At 34.5% G+C, this 25870-nt stretch overlaps 1 protein-coding gene across 5 annotated transcripts; it reads left to right on the plus strand.

Moving 5' to 3' along the window:
- Positions 1-226: 226 nt before the first annotated feature.
- On the plus strand, positions 227-25793 carry LOC143231701 (uncharacterized). 5 transcript variants are annotated; one of them, XM_076466296.1, is made up of 7 exons: positions 227-293; positions 12430-12659; positions 17179-17233; positions 18023-18172; positions 22295-22452; positions 23071-23176; positions 24984-25793. In XM_076466296.1, exons 2-7 carry the CDS (start codon positions 12450-12452, stop codon positions 25067-25069), a joined length of 765 nt encoding a protein of 254 aa, XP_076322411.1. In that variant the 5' UTR covers positions 227-293; positions 12430-12449; the 3' UTR covers positions 25070-25793. The 5 variants fall into 5 exon arrangements, with proteins under 5 accessions (XP_076322411.1, XP_076322410.1, XP_076322412.1 ...); XM_076466295.1 differs by lacking the exon at positions 227-293 and adding an exon at positions 310-720; XM_076466294.1 differs by lacking the exon at positions 227-293 and adding an exon at positions 11047-11898.
- The last annotated feature ends 77 nt before the right edge of the window (positions 25794-25870 follow it).

A 25870-nucleotide genomic window follows, 5' to 3' on the forward strand; every position in this document is an offset into this window, starting at 1 on the left:
TTACTCCAAAAATAACAGAGCGTTGAAATACTGATACAAAAATTAATAGTCAATGGATGTAATAAGAAAACTTCAAATAAAAATTTTAAATTATTCTGTAGAAAATACAAGAACATATTAAATAAATGAAAAGAAATAAAAATTAGAGAAATCTACTTTACAGTTTTAATAACTATTTTAGTTAAGAATAAGGTCATTTAACAACTTGGCACTACTTTATGCGGATTTGCTGCATAAAGTGGCTTGTTTAGACTCACTTTAGAGCATGATAGTTACAGCAGACTTGATGACTGGTTAGTGTTGGTAACTACACGAGTTTGGACAGCTAGATGGGTTCATTCTGAATTTCGCGCAAAGCTACACGAGGGCTATCTGTGTCAGCCTTCCCTAATTTAGCAGTGTAATTTAGTTAGAGGAAGTGCAGCTAGTCATCTGTCCCCCACCACCAACTCTTTGGCTACACTTCACGAACAGTGAGGTTGAACGTCACATTATAACGCCCCCACGATTGAAAGGGCGAGCATGTATGGTGTGAGGGGAATTCAAACCTGCGACCCTCGGATTACGAGTAGAGTGCCTGAACCACCTGGCCATGCCGGGCCTTAGCTGGATGGGATGCTTCAGTTCGCTTGCTGTGCTATCAATTAGTGCCTTTCTACCACACTAGGGGCCGGAATGCTAGCATCGAGAGAGAAATTTTCAACTTACTAACACCCAATGGTAGTAACTTGTTTCTTTATGTTTTTATTTCAATTCATTCTTTACTTGGGAGATCAGTCACCTTCCCACAACAGTCTGCAGGCAGTGAAGGGTGATATAGATGTGGGACGTTATGAGTTTGAGCACCCACATCTCGCTCTCCTACTTTCTATTTTTAATTATATATCTATTGCTGTTCTTTATTTTTTATGTAAGACTGGCGAATGGAGTTTAAGACTGATAGGTGGTGTACCCCCACCGCTATGTCAAAATCTAGAGTACATTTTATAATCCCACATTATAGTTTCTAGCCTGGGATCTTTTCAGTTGATGCAGCATTTTTTGTTTTGGCTTGTATTTAATTTAAGATAACAAACTATGTATTTATATGTATGTATAAATTACAAGAAATTTATAATTATTATAATTAAAACCCATAAACGTAAACTTAAAATCATACAATAGCATATAAAACACCTCTGTAGGTATACATACACACTGTAGCAAAAGTTCACAAAACATTCCTTTTACAACAAATTCTCCGCGTATTCAACAACACCAGAGTCATCACAAACACAGATTTAAAATCTAAGAAAGTCGTTCTCATCATCTCCATCTTGCCGAGATATCTCAGACGGACTTCATTAGAAGCATCTTTAGTAATGGCGGCCTTTCGTAAGGGTGTCGTTTTCAGCGCCGTCTGTATCTTCTTCTTCATGTGTCAAATCTGCGGCAGACATCGACGACCATGGCATGCCAGACTTCTCTGTTGTCAATCCTCCTTATCAACTTGCTTATTGAGTTCTTGGTGACATAGTTATTGAAGCTGTCGATATATTTAGTTCTTTGACACCCTCTGTTTTTCCTCCCGTCTGTATATGTGACCTTAATTATATAGTAATGATATTCGCTCACATGTACATATCCAGTTATTAATCAGCATACCAACAACTACACAAAGACGACCTTCTGTTACAACTGCACTATACATGCACTAAAACATTGCGCTAAAACAAAATGTTTAAGCTACTATATTCATGAAAAGTTTCACTTTTTTAAAGCCAAGTTTGAATATAATAAAATTTTTAACTGAGTCATATTTATTGAACTTTTTCATGTACTAGGCCTAATAACTTTATAATGAAAATGTATTACAGCAATATAATAGACGTTATTGAAACTACTGTAGGCGTGCATATTTTTTAAATAAAAGATTTTTGTATGTTTTTTGGAATTTCGCACAAAGCTACTCGAGGGCTATCTGTGCTAGCCGTCCCTAATTTAGCAGTGTAAGACTAGATGGAAGGCAGCTAGTCATCACCACCCACCGCCAACTCTTGGGCTACTCTTTTACCAACGAAAAGTGGGATTGACCGTCACATTATAACGCCCCCACGGCTGGGAGGGCGAGCATGTTTGGCGCGACTCGGGCGCAAACCCGCGACCCTCAGATTACGAAGCGCACGCCTTAACGCGCTAGGCCATGCCAGGCCTTAAATAAAAGAAGAAAGGATAATTGGATTCTTACAAATGAGATTAAAGAATCCATTAAAGTGAAAAGGGAATTGCTGTTAAACATCTAGATAATATAAAACATAGATTGTTTAAAAATCTAATTATAAAAAAGCAAGTCACCTTAGAAACTTCTGCAAAGTTTGGATGAAGAAACAATTAATTTGTTTTAGGGCTAGCTATGAGAAGAAATATCTAAGTATTATTTTTAAACTAGCAAAATAAATATTAAAACAGTTGATAAATATGTTTATTGTTATTTGATAGTATAGAGAATAAATTTGAACTTTCACTGAGTATGAGTGTTCAGCAAAATAGAATTATAAGACTAATTGTTTGTTTTGAATTTCACGGAAAGCTACAGAGGGGCTATCTGCGTTATAAGACTAATAACGAAATTGCTGCTGCCGTTAAACAGAAATATACGCTAATGTTGAGGACTATACTGTTGCATTTGTCTAAGAAATATCTTAATAGAGCACTTAACGTACATATTTATGATGTTTTTCCAGCGAGCTCCGACTTAACCAGTAAAACCAGTCTACTAAGTGGGTAAAGTATCTGTCTCCTTGTCAGATTTGAGTAAACGGAAATAAATTATGGAAAATTGTCACTCGCTCCATCCATGGAGCATTTTTAGTACGGTTGGAAATTTCAAAGTTCTGAAATCCAAACATACTGCACTCTTAATATTAAAAACATTTTAAAATCTTGATCTTGCAGGTCAACCGTCGCTTCTGATATTTGTGCGGGGTTTGAAATTACTAGTAAAAAGGGTTTGTTTGTTGTAGTTTTTCATAAATAAGATGAATGTGTTCTCAGTAAAATATCATTAGAGCAGAAGCCAACTTTGAGAGAAAAATTGTTCTCACTAAGTCTACAAAAATCATTTTATCTTCGTAAATACTTCTGTATTCTCTGCTGAGTCATAATATCTTATTAAATTTAAAAAATGAAAATAACGGATGGAACAAGTTAAATTCATCCTTTTAACTTTGTAACATCACTGTTGATAAGAATATGGAAATGAACTTTGTATGGTATAAAGCCGATATTATATAAATAACACATACACTTCACGTAAATGTGAAACATATTTTTGCGAAGAAACACTAAAATACGTGGTTGATATTATGAGATATATAGTTCGATATTTATTAATTGGTGTGTTCTGAATTTCGCGCAAAGCTACTCGAGGGTTATCTGCACTAGCCGTCCCTAATTTATCAGTGTAAGACTAGAAGGAAGGAAGCTAGTTATCACCACCCACCGCCAACTCCTGAGGTACTCTTTTACCAACGAATAGTTGGATTGACCGTCACATTTTAACGCTCTCACAGCTAAAAGGGCGAGCACGTTTGGTGTGACGGGGATTCGAACCCGTGACCTTTGGATTACTAGTTGAGCGCCTTAACCATCTGGCCCATTAATTAATTGCTCAACTCTTATATTAATGTAACTGTTTTAAGAGAAAAAAGGAACTTAAAGCGTTGTAACTTCTCCAAGACATTTTAATCATTTATTTGTTTAATTAATTTTCTGATTATAAACTGCTCAAATAAATTAAAGGAACAAATACGTTTTATTATGTAATTTATCTCAGTGTTCCAAATGTGATAATATTTTTATATTTTTACGTAATTTGTCTCATTTCAGTTCCACATTTTTTGATGTGTGATGAACGGTAAAACATGGAGAAATATTTTTTAAAAAATACCAATATCACCAAACTGATATTACATATGAAACAATACTTTAAACAGTTTACATGCGTTTATTGAAGAAACGTTTGAAACATTCAACATCTAGTGTGACCTCCACAGGCTGTGACACACTGCTGATACCGACTTGGCACACTTAGAATCAGTCTATCGATGTTATCTGGGGGTATGGCAGTCCACTCATCCACCAGGGCTTGTCGGAGTTCCTGTACATTCTGAGGAGGGTGATGGAGTTCACTAACACGCCTCGACAACATATACCAACAATATTCAATCAAATTTCAACCTGGAGATCTGGCGGGTCACTCAAAAGTCTTTATTTCTTACTCGTCAAGGAAGTCCATACACAGTCTGGCGACGTTGGCTCGCGGGTTAACCTGCATGAGGATGAACCCATTGCCGACAGCACCAGCAAAAGGCTTCGCAATGAGTTACAGAATGTTGTCTCTATATCGTCGTGCGTTCAGAGCACGCCTGTAGAGTATGAGTTAGTCCGTGTGGCCACCCAAGCATGTGTCTGCCCAGACCATTACAGAAGCTTCTTCATTGGCATCGACTTCCATAATGTTACAGGCGGAAAATCGCTCTCCTCGGTGTTTCCACACACTCTCACGTCCGTCACCACGAGACAGTGGACCTGTTCTCGTCTGTCCACGGCACGGTAGCCCATTGACGAAGTTCCCAGTCCAGGTGCTGACGAGCAAACTCCAATCTGGCTGCACGGTGTCGCGCTGTCAGAATAACGCCTCTTGCAGGCCGTCTGGCCCTAAAGCGTCCTTCGTGCAGATGATTGCTAACTGTTTGGGTCGACACTGGGTTCCAGTGGAATGCTGAAGGTCGTTTTGTAGTGACCAAGCCGTAGCTAACCTGTCCCGCAGAGCGGTAGTCACGATGTAGTGGTCTTCTCAGGCTGTTGTGCAGCGATGACGGCCTTGACCTGGTCTTCTGCCATAAGAGTTCGTCTCCTAGTAGCGTCACCAAAGTCGACTGATGACGCTTGGTGACACACCGACGCGCTGAGCCACCATCCTTTGGGTCTGACCATCCTTCAGCATTCGGACTACTCTGACCACCTCGTTCTCTGTCAGATGGCGCCTGACTGCTTGGGTACACAAGATGAAACGAGCAGCAAAAGATCCATGTTGGTGTTTGTTTCGATAATTAATGAAGAATACATAGTTTCACGTAACAGCCTTATGTAGGGCACCTTGAGTAATAGAGTGCCTTATATAGGATACCTTGAGTTGTGTTCTCCTTGAGTGAGGCGAGTTTCGTTTGAGTTGCTTGAAACTTCACTTGCAAGCTTAAAAAAATACACTTGTAGACGAACGGATATGTTTTTAATACACAAATTTAGTTACGACAAAAATAAACTGAAATATGTACTTCTTCCTTTAATGTTTTGAGCAGGAAGTATTTTTGCGAACTATCATTTAGAATGCTTTGAATAATGCTTAATATTATAGACATATTTTTATTCGTTTTGTTCTTTTTCAGTCTAAAAATTTATAGGTTGTGATATTCGTGACCGGATTTTTTTATCTTTCTTAAATTTATCAAGTATAAAGTCTTCCACTTCCTCTTTGGTTTGGCTAATTATGGTGTTCAATTAATTAGCTTCTATTGATCCAAGATGCTGGCAGTCCTGCAGGAGAAACGGTTATCATCTAATTAGAGAGAGGATTAGCTTCATCACCTATATTTTTATATTATAATTATTTATTGATCAGATGTGACACTTTTACTCTCTGTACAAAGTGACTTCGATATTAAAACATGAAAGTAATGAAAATATTAACTCATTGTTTTATTATATATTAGTGTATTATTGTCCACTCTTATCCAACTTACTTAGTTTTACTCAGAGGCTGATTAATTTATTATTTGTGAAAGATCCTTAGTCCAATTAAAATACTAGATATTTCATTTTTCAATTTTGCTTTAATTAAATATAATCTTAATTTGGTTACGACTTTACAGTTGTTAATAATTACATAAAGCAATATATAATGCATTAGTACTTTCAAATTGCATAAGGTTTGTTTGTTTTAGAAAAAGTCACATATTACTATTTGACGTGTTCTCCACATAAAATAAAACCCTGGATTTTCGCACTGTTAGTCCGTAGACTTACTGTTGTCACATCGGAGAACAGTTCCATAAAGCAACATTTAACTTAAAATTAGACGTCTCCACAAGACCACACTCTCATATTGCCTTCGTATTTACATTTTATATTTTTCTGCTTCTTTGCAAGTAAGTAAAAAACAAACAAAAATGATTATGTGTGAATCTGTGTATTTCTATTTGTTATGTGTATTTCTATTTGTTTTGTGTATTTCTATTTGTTATGTGTATTTCTATTTGTTTTGTGTATTTCTATTTGTTATGTGTATTTCTATTTGTTTTGTGTATTTCTATTTGTTATGTGTATTTCTATTTGTTTTGTGTATTTCTATTTATTATGTGTAGTTCTATTTGTTATGTGTATTTCTATTTGTTATGTGTATTTCTATTTGTTTTGTATATTTCTATTTGTTATGTATATTTCTATTTGTTATATGTAGTTCTATTTGTTATGTGTATTTCTATTTGTTATGTGTATTTCTATTTGTTTTGTATATTTCTATTTGTTATCTCCAATTCGAAATTTAAGAACCTCGTTTGTCTTACCAGATTCTCATTTACTGGTGTTTTACTCGGTTGTTGCTTATTCTAGAGATAAACTGTAACAAAATCACGCCTATCATACACACTTTAGTTTAGGGCAATTATCGCGTTTCCTATACTTTACACTATTTATTTGAAGTGGGCCTACAATTGAAAGTATTTGGGCCTTATTCAACTGTAAAAAAATATTTAAATCAAAATACAGGAAGTAGAAAATCAAAATACAGGAAGTAGAAAAATCAAAATACAGGAAGTAGAAAATCAAAATACAGGAAGTAGAAAATTAAAATGCAGGAAGTAGAATGGGAGTAATAAAAAGTCAGGAAATGCCGTTTCTAACCTTGTATCTAATGTTCTCATCGTTGGGACTTTTCAAGGTTAACAACATAATATTCCCTCATTTTCTCTCATTTACCACCCTTTAAAGGTATATTTTAATGATTCCACTGTTTCAAGTACAACCTTAAACGTTAATAAGTCACATTTAGTTTGAAAACTCTTCAAAGGTAAATTATACAACTTATCTTTCTTATGTTAAGTTCAGAGTGTTTGAACAAGTCGTGTCAACCTTCGGGTAGCGTTCGTCCTCACATCGGAGAATAACGTCTTAGACGACGACTGCTAAAATAGAATTGCTTTGTCCAACAAAGACCCTCGAGTCAGATGTAGAGAACTGGAATCTTCACTTTCAAAAGTTATATCGTAGTTAAAACCTAGATCTAGAGAAGTTACAAACCACGTTTTTATATCTAGCTGCTATAGCTTTAGGCTGATCACGCAGAACAAAAACAATCGTACACCCGCACATATGAGGGTTACTTGACATCTTAGAGACAATGTTCGTAATCGGAGAACATGGATACTAATGTATTGTTAGCTCTTTAGTGGTGTTGCAAAATGTATATTGTTGTTATACATTATTACCAAGGTTATAAGTAAAATAATAAAAACGCTTTTAGCCAAGATAGTGTAATTCAATCATGTATATTTAGATTTAGATAAGATGAAAGTATGTGAGAAAGATACCTTTCAGTCAACCAAACTGATAAATCCCTGATTTTGTAACTTTTTTTTAATCTATCGATTATTGTAATTGCTTGGTTGGTTTCTTAGTTTACAGTGAATTTGTTTACTACTCAGCAATGTATGTAAAGTATTTATAAAGTTTTATTTACATGTTGTTTAAATTGTGTTTGAGATTTTAATTTCTATTGTATATATTGCACTTCTGGCCTATCCCTACTATAAAATATTACGTACTTATGGTATTAACATTTTAAAGAAATTTAAAGCTTTACAAAAGTAAATAAAAAGTATGAATATCCTTATAAGAGTAATCATTAAGTGTGGTTATTAATCTCCGTGTATCTCTTAATTAAGTACTTTAAGTACCTTCCAAGCAACTCTATGTGTATTTGATAAGATATTAAAGAATGGATTTGGCGAGGCGTCCCTCGTTAGGGCAGTGGTAAGTCTACGGATTTGCAACGTTAAAATAAGTGTTTCGATTCCCCTCGGTGGGCACAGCAGACAGTCCGATGTGACTTTGTTATAAGAAAACATACAAACAACCACGCAGTGGGTGATGTTTTACTAAGAAACCTAAATAGTTTTCAAATTCATAATAAATAAATCATCAAAGTTGGAGCGTGTATTGTCATCTTACCCCGTGCATGTCATTAACTTAATACGATTAACCCTGTATTCAGTAATACAATTAGCAAGGTACCCGTTTTAATATCCTTATTACTTAATACGATTAATCCTGTATTCAGTAATACAATCAACAAAATACCCGTTTTAATATCCATATTACTTAATACGATTAACCCTGTATTCAGTAATACAATTAGCAAGGTACCCGTTTTAATATCCTTATTACTTAATACGATTAACCCTGTATTCAGTAATACAATCAACAAAATACCCGTTTTAATATCCTTATTACTTAATACGATTAACCCTGTATTCAGTAATACAATCAACAAAATACCCGTTTTAATATCCTTATTACTTAATACGATTAACCCTGTATTCAGTAATACAATCAGCAAGGTACCCGTTTTAATATCCTTATTACTTAATACGATTAACCCTGTATTCAGTAAAACAATCAACAAAATACCCGTTTTAATATCCTTATTACTTAATACAATTAACCCTGTATTCAGTAATACAATCAGCAAGGTACCCGTTTTAATATCCTTATTACTTAATACGATTAACCCTGTATTCAGTAATACAATTAGCAAGGTACCCGTTTTAATATCCTTATTACTTAATACGATTAACCCTGTATTCAGTAATACAATCAGCAAGGTACCCGTTTTAATATCCTTATTTATCTTGAACGAGATTCTGATTAATTACAATTTCAATTAACCTAAAATCGAGTTAATTAGTAATTCAAATTTAGAAATTAATTAAATTTTAGACATTTGCCAACAATATTGATACAAAGAATTTTATTTCTTAAAACAAATACATTTTGATAAAGAAACAACACTACAATTTATAATAACGGTTATTGCCAACAGTTATTAAAAATAATGGTTTATATACAAGAGTTTTATAATACTGAATCTTCTATCTCTTCTAAAACTGAATGTTTTATCAACGGTTTCCTGAGCGTGAATTAATTCTCTGTTGATATACAAGTAAAGTTCTCTTGACGGCAAAGCTAGTTAGCTCTGTTCTTGGTTGGCCTAACGCAGTTTACAAAGTTTTAGCGAAGAACATATTTAATGTCCTCGTAGAAATACTAAAGTCCGAAAGTAATTCGCTTAAACGGTTCGTAAAGTTTGAAATATATAAACGTTTCTGGTCAAATGTCTGTGTTTTCTGATTAATAAGCGCATACTACAATTATAGCTTCCGAGTTTTATAGTATGCCGACTACAGCAAACAAACAATACAGAAAACTGTATTTATGTACCGGGCAACGGTAAGTTTCAAACTCTCTTTCTTGAGCTGAAGATAGCCTGTGGAGATCGAAACGTTGTTCTGTACTTTATTTTAATCAAAGTTTTAATACCCATACCAGCCATCTGGAGAACATACTTTTACTTCAAATGGGTTTCTTGTCATTAAGGATATATATATAAAACTGTCTCTCCGCATCTTGCGATTTATAAACTGTAAGGCGACGTTCTCAAAAGTACAGTTGGCAGCGATACTGGCAATCACTAGTATTACATATACAGACTGTACATTGTTGATTCTTATGCTCGAGAATCTTCTACAAATTTAGAGATAGACGGGACTTTCGCGATACAAGTTAAATGCATTTTAAACATATATTAAACTGAAACATAGATGTTAAAAATAAGTATACAATATTAAATCCGTTACAATACATATGTTCGGTGCAAATAGATTAGTTATTGATCGAGAAAATATCTGAGGAAATTGACAGTAATATTACAACGCCCCTACAGCTGAGAGAGCGAACATGTTTGTTGCGACGAGGATTCGAACCCGCAACCCTCAGATTACCACTCGAGCGCCTTAAACACCTAGCCATGCCGGGCCGGTCGTATGGATATAAACTCTATCTCAAGGTTCGTTATGAACTGTATTTTATAAGCAGGTTATGAACAATATTATACAGGTTAACCGTCAATTATTTTAAAGGCTTATTATAAATTATATTTCAGATTATATGTGACAGGTTAATGACTTTTCAATTAATTATAGAATAAGTAATTTTTAATTTCTGGTTAGCATTAGAAGAGACAGTTAATCATCTAAATACTTTGGATATTTTTAATTTACTTACAAGAGGTTACATACTGTTGGTTACCAATGTTCCCTTGTTCTTTGTCACTAATTAAATCCACTATTGCTCTACAAATTATTACTTGTTTTGTCGTCAGAAGTAAGGGAACATTTGCTTGTAATTTATCCATGTTTTAATGGTAATCATAACACGATACTTAAACATAAAAGTGTAAGAGTTCTTGTCTTTGCTTTAATGTGTTCGACCTTGTTTACATCAGTTCAGGATCTACGTCTACTCACATTCCCAGTAATATACGACGTAAGTTCTACTCACATTCCCAGTAATATACGACGTAAGTTCAAGATGTGAGAAGAGCACATAAGTTCAAGAACTCTTGATAAAAATACAAACCATAAAACCCGAGCTCATTCGAACGGTGGACTTCTTTCCTTCAAGGACAAATTGAAGGGGGGGGGAGTGTAATCGAATGAGTGATATATGTAAGGAAAAGGTCGCAATGTTGTTCTCTCCTAATCAATAAGTGTTAATACCCATACCAGCCCTTCTGAGATACAATTTAGTGACATAATGATGGCCATCTAGCTTTCAAGGAAATATTTATTTCTCTATGTACTATATTATACGTAAGCGTCTTATTTTCAGTCAATGGCGAGTGTATGTGAAAAAGTGTTAATAATAGCTAAATATATGTATATTTAAAACTATACGTAGGTGCTTAAGTAAAATAAAGGTGACACCTGGAGACTGATTTGAAAAATGTTATATTAATCAATTTATAAAATTATCGTAAACAAATAGTAAATTATAGAAAATTTAGCTTTCGTATTTTATGGAAAGTTAATCAAAAAAATTTTTTTTTTTTTTTTGACAGAGATTAAACCAATAAACGAAGATCACTGATTCCTGGATCTAAACTAAAAGTTAAACACTGTTTATATTAACAATCCAATATTGCCCTCCGCTAGTACAGCGGTAAGTCTACGGATTTTCAACCCTAAAATTAAGGGTTCAATTCCCCGTGGTGGGTTCAGCAGATAGCATGATGTGGCTTTGCTATAAGAAAACACACACACACACAACAATCCAATAAGCCTCTTTTATTTCTCAACTGGTTTAGTTTCGAATCCTGTTTCAATGCCAATGACAGTAAGACAATCAACAGAATGACCAGGTTGGTTAAAGTGCTGAGTGAATCTTTATCAGTGTTAACATAAGAGTTATGGTTATTGATAAGAGTTGTTTGTATGTCCTACATACTGGTGATTACACTATATAAGATAAATAATAATTTGTTTCACAAGTGATTTATTCAGATATGTTTAAAGTTTTTGTCATTGTGCTTGTCACTAAACTCTCATAAATATATAACACTCGTTCACCACCATTACCAGTTTATCGCTGAAGGAGAAAGGTCCATCTTTCGAAAGCGCTCGGGTTATAGTGTCTATTTCATTTCGATATAAATTCGAGTTTACTGGAAGTATCAGTGATGGCACTTTGCAAAGTAACACTCAGTGTATGAACCAAGCTTGTAGAAATGAGCATCCCAAAAAGGTATATCATTTAAATAATATTGCTATCAGTTGTTTAATTGTGCATTGTACGAGTTAGTCATATTTTTCATTAACCTAACATCTAACCAACCTTAGCGTTATGTTTACATCTTCTTGTTACTGTTGTATCTAATACTTGATGGAATAAAGAAACGTTTCCTCTGCACACAGTATTTGGACGCATTTCAATTAGACTTTAGAGATAAAAAGTCGTCTTCTCTCGCAATTGGCCTGGCACGGCCAGATGGTTAAGGCACTCGCTTCGTAATTCAATGGTCGCGGGTTCAAATCCCTGTCACACGAAACATGCTTTCCCTTTCAGCCGTGAAGGCGTTATAATGTGACGATCAATCCCACCATTCGTTGGTAAAAGAGTAGCCCAAGAGTTGGCGGTGGGTGATGATGACTAGCTGCTTTCCCTCTAGTCTTAGGGACAGCTAGCGCAGAAAGCCCTCGTGTAGCTTTGGGCGAAATTTAAAACAAACAAACAAACAAACATTTTCTCGCTGTTATTATCTGCTTTCTTCTTCAGAGTGAACTTGATTATCCAGAATGACACAGAGGGCGTTCGAGAAAACAAGTCTTCATCTCTGTTACAAAACCTTCAACGAGAGTAAAGTAGAGCGGGTCGTGTACGAGAAACTGAGGTCAGACGCTTTAGAGAATAAAATCGACGACTTTGTTGTCCCGAAAAGAAGTGGGAAAGCTTGGATACTCAGAGCAGGTGACTTATGTAGAATTACAGTCACAGAAGGACCCCAGGCAAGTAGAAACCTCACCCTTAATATAATACACTCAATACAACTATTCTGGTCAATACATAAAACGTTTAATTTTTCAGGTCTGTGATTTTTATCATTAGATCAGTCTTTTTAAACACGATGTGACCCACAGATGTCCACAAGTACCATTATGATTGTGTTATTATCAGTGGCATAGAGATATATATGCGGACTTACAACGCTAGAAACCGGGTTTCGATACACATGGTGGTTAGAGAAAAAAAATGTCCATTCTGTCGCTTTGTGCTTAAGTTTTATAAAAATCGTTCTACTTATGTGAGCCCCCTAGTGGCTCAGCGGTATGTCTGCGGACTTACAACGCTAAAAGCCGGGTTTTGATACCCGTGGTGAACAGAGCACAGATAGCCCATTGTATAGTTTTGTGCTTAATTCAAAAACAAAACAAAACCAACAACTACTTATGAGTATAAAAGTAAAGAACAATCCATCATTCAGAATATTACATTGTTACATCATAACTCCGTAGTTTGTAGAACATTCGTGACCTCAACCATACAGTATATGAATGTGTAAGCTACAGAAAATAATATAATGAAAGTGATAGTCAAGGGCGATTTCTAAAGTGAGTTTCACGGTGCTTACTGTAACAACAGAAATAGAAAAAAATAATGTCTTTTCAAATGTCTTCTAAAGAAATTGAACATACCTATATGGAGTTTCACACACACGAGAACAAAAAAAGGCAATTATTTAAAACTCTTGATATAACTGTGATAACCAATAGTGTAACGGTTTTTGTTGTTGTTTTTTTGCATACCTTTGACTTGTTTTTAATATACTATGTTAAAACAAGTGGATTATTGCTGTTTATTTATTGTTCAAATTTATCTCCAACAAGCCACGGACACCTACTGTAAAGAATCCGGCTCTACAAGGTGTAATTCTAAATTGCTTATTATCGCATCAAAAATTACATGCATTGCAGCATTCAGTTTTATAGTATACTCGTTAGCCAATTAGAAAACAGCATTATGACATCGAATTCACTTAATGATCAATCGAAATTATAGCTTCAACGATAAGAAAACCTGTTGTATACCTCAGTCAAAACATATAACACAGACATTACCATCTGATACGACAAACATACTACAACTACTGTACAATTGGATTAAAACATATAACACACAGTTAACTGTTCATGATATCATAAACTTGACATATTTAGAGTGTTGGTTACATTAATTTTTACCTGATCTTAATATCTTAGCTTTATACTAGTCCTTTGCTTTGTTTGTTTTGAATTTTGCGCAAAGCTACTCGAAGGCTATCTGCCCTAGCCGTCCCTAATTTAGCAGTGTAAGACACCTAGTCATCACCACCCACCGCCAACTCTTGGGCTACTTTTTTACCAACGAATAACTTTGCATGAAAGTCGAACACGAATAAGGAGATCAATAAAAACTACATATTTAAATATATTAACACCATTATTCTTTCAGAATTACTTATTTCATACGTAACGGTAACCTGACGTAACCAAAGATAAAAATATTATATAACACGTGCTACCTTTCATCGGTTTTCCAAAACTTACCACTGCTCTGGAGTTTTACATTTTTTTCAATTTCGAGCAAAAACATATACTTTATATACTTAAGATGTACTATAAACTTAAGATGTACTGTATACTTAAGATGCACTATATACTTAAGATGTACTGTATACTTCAGGTGTACTGTATACTTAAGATGTAGTATATACTTAAGATGTCCTATATACTTAAGATGTACTATAATCTTAAGATGTACTGTATACTTAAGATGCACTGTATACTTACGATGTACTGTATACTTAAGATGTACTGTATACTTAAGATGTACTATAAACTTAAGATGTACTGTATACTTAAGACGCACTATATACTTAAGATGTACTATATACTTAAGATGTACTGTATACTTAAGATGTACTATAAACTTAAGATGTACTATATACTTAAGATGTACTATAAACTTAAGATGTACTATAAACTTAAGATGTACTATATACTTAAGATGTGCTGTATACTTAAGATGTACTATAAACTTAAGATGTACTGTATACTTAAGATGTACTATATATACTTAAGATGTACTATATACTTAAGATGTACTGTATACTTAAGACGTACTATAAACTTAAGATGTACTATAGACTTAAGACGCACTATATACTTAAGATGTAATATATATTTAAGACGTACTGTATACTTAAGATGTACTATATACTTAAGACGCACTATATACTTAAGATGTACTATATATTTAACATGTACTGTATACTTAAGATGTACTGTATACTTAAGATATACTATAAACTTAAGATGTACTATAAACTTAAGATGTACTGTATACTTAAGATGTACTGTATACTTACGACGTACTATATACTTAAGATGTACTGTATACTGTATACTTAGATGACTGTATACTTAAGATGCACTATATTCCTAAGATGCACTATATACTTAAGATGTACTGTATACTTAAGATGTACTACATACTTAAGATGCACTGTATACTTAAGATGTACTATATATTTAAGATGCACTGTATACTTAAGATGTACTATAAACTTAAGATGTACTATATACTTAAGATGTACTGTATACTTAAGATGTACTATAAACTTAAGATGTACTGTATACTTAAGATGTACTATATACTTAAGATGTACTATAATCTTAAGATGTACTGTATACTTAAGATGTACTGTATACTTACGACGTACTATATACTTAAGATGTACTGTATATTAAGATGCACTATATTCCTAAGATGTACTATATACTTAAGATGTACTGTATACTTAAGATGTGCTGTATACTTACGACGTACTATATACTTAAGATGTACTGTATACTTAAGATGCACTATATTCCTAAGATGTACTATATACTTAAGATGTACTGTATACTTAAGATGCACTGTATACTTAAGATGCACTGTATACTTAAGATGTACTATATATTTAAGATGCACTGTATACTTAAGATGTACTATATACTTAAGATGTACTGTATACTTAAGACGTACTATAAACTTAAGATGTACTATATACTTAAGACGCACTATATACTTAAGATGTAATATATATTTAAGACGTACTGTATACTTAAGATGTACTATATATTTAAGATGTACTATAAACTTATGATGTACTGTATACTTACGATGTACTGTATATACTTAAGATGTACTATAAACTTAAGATGTACTATATACTTAAGATGTATTATAAACTTAAGATGTACTATATACTTAAGATGTACTGTATACTTAAGATGTACTGTATACTTACGACGTACTATATACTTAAGATGTACTGTATACTTAAGATGCACTATATTCCTAAGATGTACTATATACTTAAGATGCACTGTATACTTAAGATGCACTGTATACTTAAGATGTACTATATATTTAAGATGCACTGTATACTTAAGATGTACTATATACTTAAGATGTACTGTATACTTAAGACGTACTATAAACTTAGGATGTACTATATACTTAAGACGCACTATATACTTAAGATGTAATATATATTTAAGACGTACTGTATACTTAAGATGTACTATATATTTAAGATGTACTATAAACTTATGATGTACTGTATACTTACGATGTACTGTATATACTTAAGATGTACTATAAACTTAAGATGTACTATATACTTAAGATGTATTATAAACTTAAGATGTACTATATACTTAAGATGTATTATAAACTTAAGATGTACTGTATACTACATTCATGGTTGTTGTCTGTATATAAACTGAAACCACTGCAGTCTGCAGCACATTCAGTACAAATTAACAGCCTGCGATCCAACAGTCGCTAGTTATGATAACATAAGCTGTTAGTGCTTTACCCATTGGTCAATAGATTGAAGCAACAGGTCAGTTCGGCAAAATATTTAGTTAATTTTAAATAACAATACTCTTTTCCCCAGAAGCACTCCTAAAAGATGTTTATGGTGTGTGTTAGTGATGTATTGTGCTAATACAAGGACCTTAAAATGTTTTCATAAAATAAACATAACCACCTCAAATACGTTACGTATCAATTTCTATACTGATTCGTACATTTAGTTTATCAGTATTATTTTTACGCATATTTATTGTTGTGAAAACGGCCCGCCATGGCCAAGTGGTAAAGGCACTTGACTCTTAATCCGAGGGTTGCGCGTTTAAATCCCCATCACACCCAACATGCTCGCCCGAAAGGACGTTATAAAGGTACAGTCAATCTCACTATTCGTTAGTAAAAGAGTAACCCAAGAACTGGCGGATTAGCTGCTTTCCCTCTTGTCTTACACTGCTAAATTAGGGACGGTTAGCGTAGACAGCCCTCGTGTAGCTTTGTGCGAAATTCACAAGAATCAAAAAGTTATAACATTCGTTGAACTTAGGTGTTCATTTTCCTGTATTTTGAAGATATTTCGATAACGTTATATTGAATACTTATCTTGTATGTATATTATATCTTGACTAGGTTGGTGACGTCAACTTATGGAACTTGGCGAACCCTAAAGAATTCTTCTATAGTGGTGGGTTTAAATTTCACTATCTTAAAATAACATCGTTAGGCCTAACAAATGTGGTGAAAACGCCTTTAATGTCTCTATCATTTCACTCGTGTTTAGTAAGTCACAAACTTTAAACCAGAGGGGGGAGAATATTGTATCAAGTATAATAAATAAACTTAGTGTTCCAAAAATCGTTTAAACACTCCTACGAAAAGACGTTTCTAGTCCTGATTTCTCCAAGCCCGTTCCCCTGGCTGTGGTTTCGCTAGATAGTAGATAGTGACAGTGGGAATCTCGTTAATCCATTCATTAATGGATTTAAATGGCAATTTCATTTAAATACAAAATTATTAGCCTAATATTAATAACCTTTCAAGTTGCTCTGGGGCCTATTAGGCTCCACTTTTCGTAGGAGTGTTAATCTTAAAGTCCAAGACCAAGAGAGGTCCAGTTCAGTCTACACTTTTGATTAAGTTATTTGTCTTATCTAGCTAAGCTTTTCCTGTGGCAACCCAAAGTTTGTTTGAAATCCTATTTGTATGCGATTAAAGTAATTTTAAAGCTTACGTGTAAAATTAAACATGAGATGTACTTAAAAGGTCCAAAGTTTCAAGTTATATTAAATATTAATGTTTCAAAATTAACTGTTGCAATGTTTCGAGAAAATTTAAATGATGGACTTCGGGATTACCGTTTCTTTACTAGTTTTAAAATTTACTTCACAAACCTATTATAAGATCAAAATGAGTAGACGTTTCGTAGAACCATTGCTGACGAATTGTACCTGTAATTATATCTCTTAATTCGAAGGGAAAACTCGACAAATCCACTCGGGACACATAACAACGTACGACAGACTCTGGAGTAACTTACCGTACTTACGTCCTATGGCGACTATTGTAGCAGATACCGTACAGTACGGAACAGACGAAGATGGTGCTGGTATTCATGACGTAATGGGTTAGTACTTTTCTTGAAAGGAATGTTTTATCACGAGAAGATATTCACAAATCAACATATTTTCGGTGTACAGAACTGTAACAGATTTAGACTATCGTGATATAATAGTTTGAATCTTATCACTGCATAAAAGTTTCTCTTCAGTTATTTTAGTATTTTTTTATCACTGCAAATAGTCAATGAGTAGTGTTATTCGTCAGTCAAAAGGTATTACAGTGGGAAAATTAAATAATATCTTTTGACTTTCATCCATTCTGAATATGAATATTTGAAGGGTTAATAAATAAGTATATAACAATGGAACTTTGTGAGCATATTGGTAAAATGAAAAACCAGTTAGATTTTAAACTATGAAAAATTGATTCTACTCATTTTCACACTATAAGAGAGGTAATATTCTCGTAAGATTTGTGGTTTATATAACGTTGTCCTCAATGTTTCCATAATTATTTCTAACACTTATATATCATAATAATTCTTTAGAAATCGTGAGACAACAGTTTTGTAATGATGTTAAGTGCAAGTTACAAAGTAATAACAGTGGCATATAAGTGGTAAAAATTTAAAGTATCTTTATAATATCAATACGACAGATCCATCAACAATCTACCAAAAATGTCTTTATGTCTTAGTAAATCTTTAAAGAAATGAAATACAATATGTATTACAAGGTTGTACGGATACAACAGTTCATTGTATATTAATTAGCTCTTTATAAATATCTCCTAAACACAAACATTTAGTTGGCACTTCATTGATTTGTACATGATTATACGCTATTTCATGTGATCGTTGCAAGGTAAGAACAGTAAGCTCTATAACAGTGGTGCACAAACTTTTTGAGTCAGGGGCCACAAACAGACTTATCGTAACCGTTGGGGGCCACAAAAAAGTGAAGATTAAAATCATCCCACAGTTGTTTCACACAAGATGGACGTCACATTTAAGAACACACAAATAACGATTACATCAAAGAGTTTGCACATTATTCTAAGAAATGTTATGATACATCAACTGTCACAAAGCCAGTGCGATGGATGATGATGCATGTCATCTACGAGCTTAGAAATGTCCGGCTTGATGATTGACGTTGAAAGACGCAAGACTGCTTTCTCGCATATGAAAGCCTGTGTGCAGCAGTACGTGCTACCAAAGATGCTGGTGTGGACAAGTGCATTCTCTTTCAGATTAGCAAATGTATCAGGCAACGTTTTGTAGAAGTCAAGCAAACTGTTTTCTCGGTAAATAGCACGCAGTTCATCAGCTGCCTGGAGATCAGTAAGTTCGAGCTGATATTCTGCTGGCAAGTCACCCACTGACACAATGAACGGATCAGCAAAAAGTTTTATCAACAATCTGCATTGGTCAAAGTCATGAAACCGTGAGTTGAAGGATTGAATCAAGGTATCTAGCTTCCCAACATAAACTTGTGTGTCAATGTCCTGATTCTTCTGTAGCTGTGACTGAAAAGTGGGAAAGTGCACGAAGTTACCTGATGCTGCTTGCTGCCAGAACAACTGCAACTTTGTCCTGAAAGCTGACACTTGATTTGCAAGCTGACAGACAAGCTGATTTTTGCCTTGCAACTTCAAATTCAGATCATTCAAGTGTTGTGTCATGTCGACCAGAAAGATAAAATCAGCTTGCCATGCTGGATCAGCCATGGAAATCTGACACTTGTTCTTGCTTCTAAGGAATTCTATCACTTCATCAATCAGCTCCCAGAATCTTCTGAGCATCTTCCCTGAACTCAGCCAGCGGACTTCAGAGTGATACACAAGGTCACCACAGTCTGAATCAATTTTTTCAAGAAGACTTCGAAACTGACGGTGATTGAGCCCTCGTGATTTGCTGAAATTAATGGTTTTCATCACTAATGCCATCAGTGCCTGAAAACCAAGTTCTTTATTGCACAGGTTCTGTTGGTGCAACTTCACCAACTGTCTGTTCTGCTTTCTTCGATGCTTTATTAACAGTGCTACCAGCCTGCTATTTTCTTAGATCATGGCTGGTGCTCTATAAGTTGTCACACTTACCAGTTTCGTGAAATCCAATGAAACACTACTACACAGTCGTACTCTCTTCCTTGAATAGAGTAGACCCAGTTGCCTGACCCTTCATGGAATCCATGCTGATTAGTTCCTCTGATATATCAAACGATGACGACACACCACGAACAAAAACTAGTAGCTGTGCTGTTGAACTGATGTCAGTCGACTCGTCTGCTGCCAAAGAAAAGTAGACAAAGTTGGCTGCTTTATTTGTAAGCTGCCTTGTCACATCTGCTGAGAGGTGTGAAATTCTTCATTGAACTGTCATACGATTCAAAGCCACCTTCTGTAGCTTGCGAACTGCTTCCAGACACAACTTTTCCGATGCAGTAATCATACATTGCTTGACAAAATCACCATCAGTGTACGGTCAGCCAGATTTTGCTATCATCAACGAAATATCGTAACTGACCTCACATGCTGCACCTAAATCTGCTGACTGCTTTGAGAAAACGTTCTGCTGGTGATTCAGCGACCGCCGCAGAGATCCAATTCGAGCTGTTCGTTCATCACCGACAACGTTGTGGAAATCTTTATGCTTCGACTCATAATGATTATTTATATTGGATATCTTCGCCACTGCTACTGTCGAATGACACAGCAGACAAATCACGTTCTCTGTTGTTGAACAAAACAGTGTTGCGCAGTTCAATCATCATGAAACTATCGAACTTCGTCGTCAACGTTTCTTTTACGATTAGCTGCCATTTTTGTTAAGAAATAATATTAAAATAGGGCTCGTAAGTAAATCTCGAAGAACAATTGGAACGCGTGAGATTTCATAATTGCGGAAATATTATGTCATTGCACCAATGATTAAATGCCTATGCATTAACGAGATTTTCTTATTAAATTTTCTTTATTGCTGGACACAAATATGAAACCATCCAGTATCTAATCTAATGCATATTCTTTTATAGCGCTTAATCTTCGAACAGGCGCGAACTCTTTATGTTTGAGTTTCCCGTTGGACATCGCGGACCACTCGTCGACTCATCGCGGGCCGGATTTGACCCGCAGGCCGGGCTTTGTGCACCACTGCTCTATAGCTTTCAAAGGCGTATGATAGCTGATGCCCATGTAAATGGAAGTAATTACACTGCACAACAAATGTTTTGCTTCCTGAAAAGTTTTTGCTGATTGTGACAGGTACCTGGTGGGTAGGCACAAATATAGTTTTGGTTTTGCTTCATCACGTAGGAACTCTGAGAAATAGACAGTTAACTGTTTACCAGCAATAACGTATTTAATTGCGTTTATGTTTCTAACACACTATTAAGTTCAACATAATTTAAAGTGTTTTGCTCCTGATTTTCGTTTGTATTCAATGTCCGGTGCATCACGTTGCAGTGTCCGACAGTAGTCAGCAAGCGTTGACGGATTCCAGTTGCCCTGATATCGTTTTTCCATTGTAGCAAAACGGAAGATTTCGATGAGACGGTATGTGATGGGCAAATTTGGATGTGATTTTCATGATCAGCAGCCAAAAATCTTTAAGGAACACCCAACAGTGTTCAAGAAGCAAAACCTTTGTTGTGCAGTGTTATTAACAACCGTTATTTTGACTTACTGATTAATTTAAATATATGTCTCATTAATGTAATTATAAGAGTACATATCTGCCACACACACACAAAACTGCTAGTGATTAACGGACTTTCTGCTAGGTTTGAAAATAAGTTCCTTGAAGAGCCCTTCGATTGTGTAACAGTCTGCACGTGCAGAGTTTGTGTGTCTCGCGGATGAATGTGTGTGTTTTAAACGTAAATATATTTTTTCTAAACATGTAAGAATCTTTTAAAAGGGGTACAGGTGTACCACAGAAAAATATTCATAGTGCATTCTATAAAGGGGGAAGGTAATTTTATGATACTGCATGTAATACCTGACGAACTGGTTAAACTAAAAACAGTTTCCAACTTTTTGTGGGGTATGCCGCCCCAAATTCTCATGATTATCAGATGTTGGGTGAATGTTCTCGATAAGTGACCAGTCAACGTATCAAATTAAACGTCTTGTGAACAGACATGATTGAAATGTCCATTAGTTTCTTAATAGTTTATTTATATAGGTACCAGATGTGACCCTTATACTGTCCAGAAGATCACCGGACAATGGCCCGAAGTTACCTGTCATCAAAATTTGATAAAAGCAATTGAACCATTTGGTTTGACAGAAGAACATGTACATGACGTTTTTAACATATTTATGTGTTCTGGATGGACAAAGGTAAATGACAATAAATATAAGACACAATGAACACATTACTATATTATATATACCTTGTTAAATAAAACAAAGTACAGAAATAATACAGAAAATTTCAAATTATATTCAATATTATAATCTGTTATTCACAATCCTGTGTTTCATAAGAAAGTCGTTAATTAAAAACTTATCAACACTGCTAATCATTTTGGATTGTAAACAATAATTGTTCATTTTTTAAATTATTTCTTTCGAAATATGTGGAATCATAAATATTGTTAATGGCTTTTCATGTACTGATTTGGCAGTAAAAGGCTTAAATAAACTGATTAATATTCAGAAACTTAAAGTATTGCAATTATTTTAAATACTATATGAAATACTTCATATCTTCAGATAACCACACCTACACTTTAACTATATCACCATTTTATGTAAAAGCTTTAATCTACTTATAGCTGAACTAATTACTTCTTCAAGGAAGAAAAGTACACTTTTATGTGTAATTATTTGATTGTAAGAACGCTTACCTATAGAGAATAGAAACGTTCACTCAACACATAAAATAACAAATACTTCGATCACTTTTACTATAAATTCTATAATTTCAGCTCTAATCAAAATATTTTCGTCACTAAGGATACTGTTCAGTACTTTGTGAAAGGAACACCAGCGAACAAAGGTGACTACATCGAATTTATTGCTGAAATAGATCTTCTAGTGGCATTGTCTGTTTGTCCACAAGGTAGGTTTCTATTTTACTCTACAGCAAGGAGATTCATGGTTTATAAGCCTAAAATTTGAAGTTAGATTTATGAGACGGTAACAGCTCAGATAGCCTGCTGTTCGCAGACTGTTTCAGTAAATGTAGTTAAACCCATTCACTTACCATTTTTTATTCCATGGGTTAGTCCGTTGTTACGGATATACCTTTATTTGTTTATTTTAATATGTGTGCTTCATTCAGTGGTTTTCTTTTCTGCATATGACGTATATTATTGACTCGAGATTTGTAGAATATTCTTGAGTAAAAATCAACAATGTACTCGGTGTATATGTAATACTACTGATTGAGAGTATTGTCACCAAGCGAATTTTTGGTGAATGTTTTATAGTCTAGTGTGATTGGTATATAAAAGTCAACGCGCTGAAAGACAAATAACATTATTATTATTGAATAACAGTCAGTGTGCCACGGTTCTCGGTAGTTACAATTGTGATTAACGCCAACTGAACAGAAAACTGCGGAATAGGACGATTACGCATTTCGAACATTACAGGCCGTTCAACTTCAGTGAATTAACTTCAAACGTTATTATTTCTACGAGGACATTTAAGAACTAAAGTAATAATATATTAACTTAGCAATGTTTCGACCAAACGCTCCTTACTAGGCCAGAAAAAAATCCTGTCGGTTAATGAAATATTTTGAAACGAAACAAAATAGAATGTAACGCGAGATAGAACTACGAATATTAAACAATACAGTATAAACAACATAATAGAGCTAGTGACTAAAAACAATATTAACAATTATTAGAAATACGGAGTATCTTAACGACGATTAGTGATAGTTAGACGGCAGCCTTTTAACGTGTATCACTCCGCGTTTTCCTTCTGATCAAAGTTCTCCTGTCACTTTTAATGTGGCTTACTTTAGTTAATGAAGATTATCTAAACTTCCTGTAGCCTTTCTCACTGCTACGGTCGTGTCTGTTTAATTAATTGGTCAGTAAGACAGATCACTGGTTTTGATCTCTTCTACTACAGCTTAGGGCCTGGCATGGCCAAGCGCGTAAGGCGTGCGACACGTAATCCGAGGGTCGCGGGTTCGCGCCCGCGTCGCGCCAAACATGCTCGCCCTCCCAGCCGTGGGAGCGTTGTAATGTCACGGTCAATCTCACTGTTCGTTGGCAAAAGAGTAGCCCAAGAGTTGGCGGTGGGTGGTGATGACTACCCTCTAGTCTTACACTGCTAAATTAGGGACGGCTCGGTGCAGTGGGTTAACAACCTACTCACTTAAATACTTGTTGAAGAATCCGCAAGCGATTGCGGCCCTATATTCCTAGATGGAATCTAATGGTGATAACTAACTAACTATAGCTTAGACTTCACCTTGATAACGCGTGCATTAAGTTATTGTTTCATTTCTTTATTTGGTTAGCTGTCCTCGGAAAACTTCCAAAAAGTGTACATCAATGTGCATGTTTTTGTTTTGTTTTGTTTTTGCTTGGCATGTATGTGTCTTATACATGAATATTCACGAAAAACTTTAATTTCTTGTCGCAGAAGCACTTGTAAAATTGCCTCAAATGTTTCAAAGAATATTTTGAAATCTAGTCGAGTGTGAAAGTAGAGAATTTTAACGTTTCATTGAATTTATTGAACCTATTTCTCACAGTTCTGTTTATAAAAACAATACACTGTATGATTGAAAGTTCACAGAAATTATTTTAGAAATATAACTTTAGGGAAAAACTGTGAACTCTTACATATTATAAAACGTTTCGTGCTTATGGTCGACTAAAAATGTCTCACTTTATTTCCTACAGGTGACGTTTCTCTCCCTGTTGGTGTGACGTATCCTGAAGAAAAATGTTTTCCTTTGGGTGTTCAAATATACAGGTCTATAAAATAATCAACTTCACCGATGAGAAAAAAGTACGTATACGTACGTAAAAAAAAGGTTAAATTCTGACCTCAAAAATTGAAAATATGTTGGTGTTTGAGGTTTATAATAATAAAAATATATTCATAAAAATATTAAGATAAACCAACAACTATACAACAAGCTTAGCAAAAAATGGCGCTACTTTAATAAAACAGTTTCTTTTTAGTATTCCAACTTCTGATATTCAGTGAAATTTGCCAATTCTGTACTGCAATCACTTATCAAATACTCTGCACTGTAGCCGCATCTCATCAAATATAGAAGTACGTTATATTAAAAACGATTTTGGAGCTTTACTACGTCGTAACAGTCCATGTCGCCACCTGCGGTCGTTTTCTAACTGGTAACTGTGTATCAAGACCGTAGCACTACAGTGAACTTTCCACTGTAAAAAGCTCCGTCACAAAACTGTCTTGTCCAAAGAAGACATCTCCTCCCTTATTCGTTTCGTGTAGTGTATGAGATTGTTTTCCATTTCAATACTCTAACTGCAGAGAAATCTGCATGTACTGCATCTGGTAACTCAACATAACGTTTTGGTCCTGTTGATCCATCTCGTCTGTTCAATCTTCTAAACCAAAACTTTTAATAAGTAAATGTTAAAAAATCGTTTTAAAGCTATATCCTTATTAAGCTTTCTCTTACAAACTTTGTAGTCTGAAAATTGTTTAATTTTAAAGTCTAAGTTTATGAGAGATCCAGATAAACCTTTACATTGGTCAATAAGTATCATTGGGTATTATAAATAGTCGCCACCTATCCAGTGTA

Source organism: Tachypleus tridentatus, chromosome 11 (genome assembly GCF_004210375.1).
Source record: "Tachypleus tridentatus isolate NWPU-2018 chromosome 11, ASM421037v1, whole genome shotgun sequence".
Classification (NCBI taxonomy): Eukaryota; Metazoa; Arthropoda; class Merostomata; order Xiphosura; family Limulidae; genus Tachypleus; species Tachypleus tridentatus.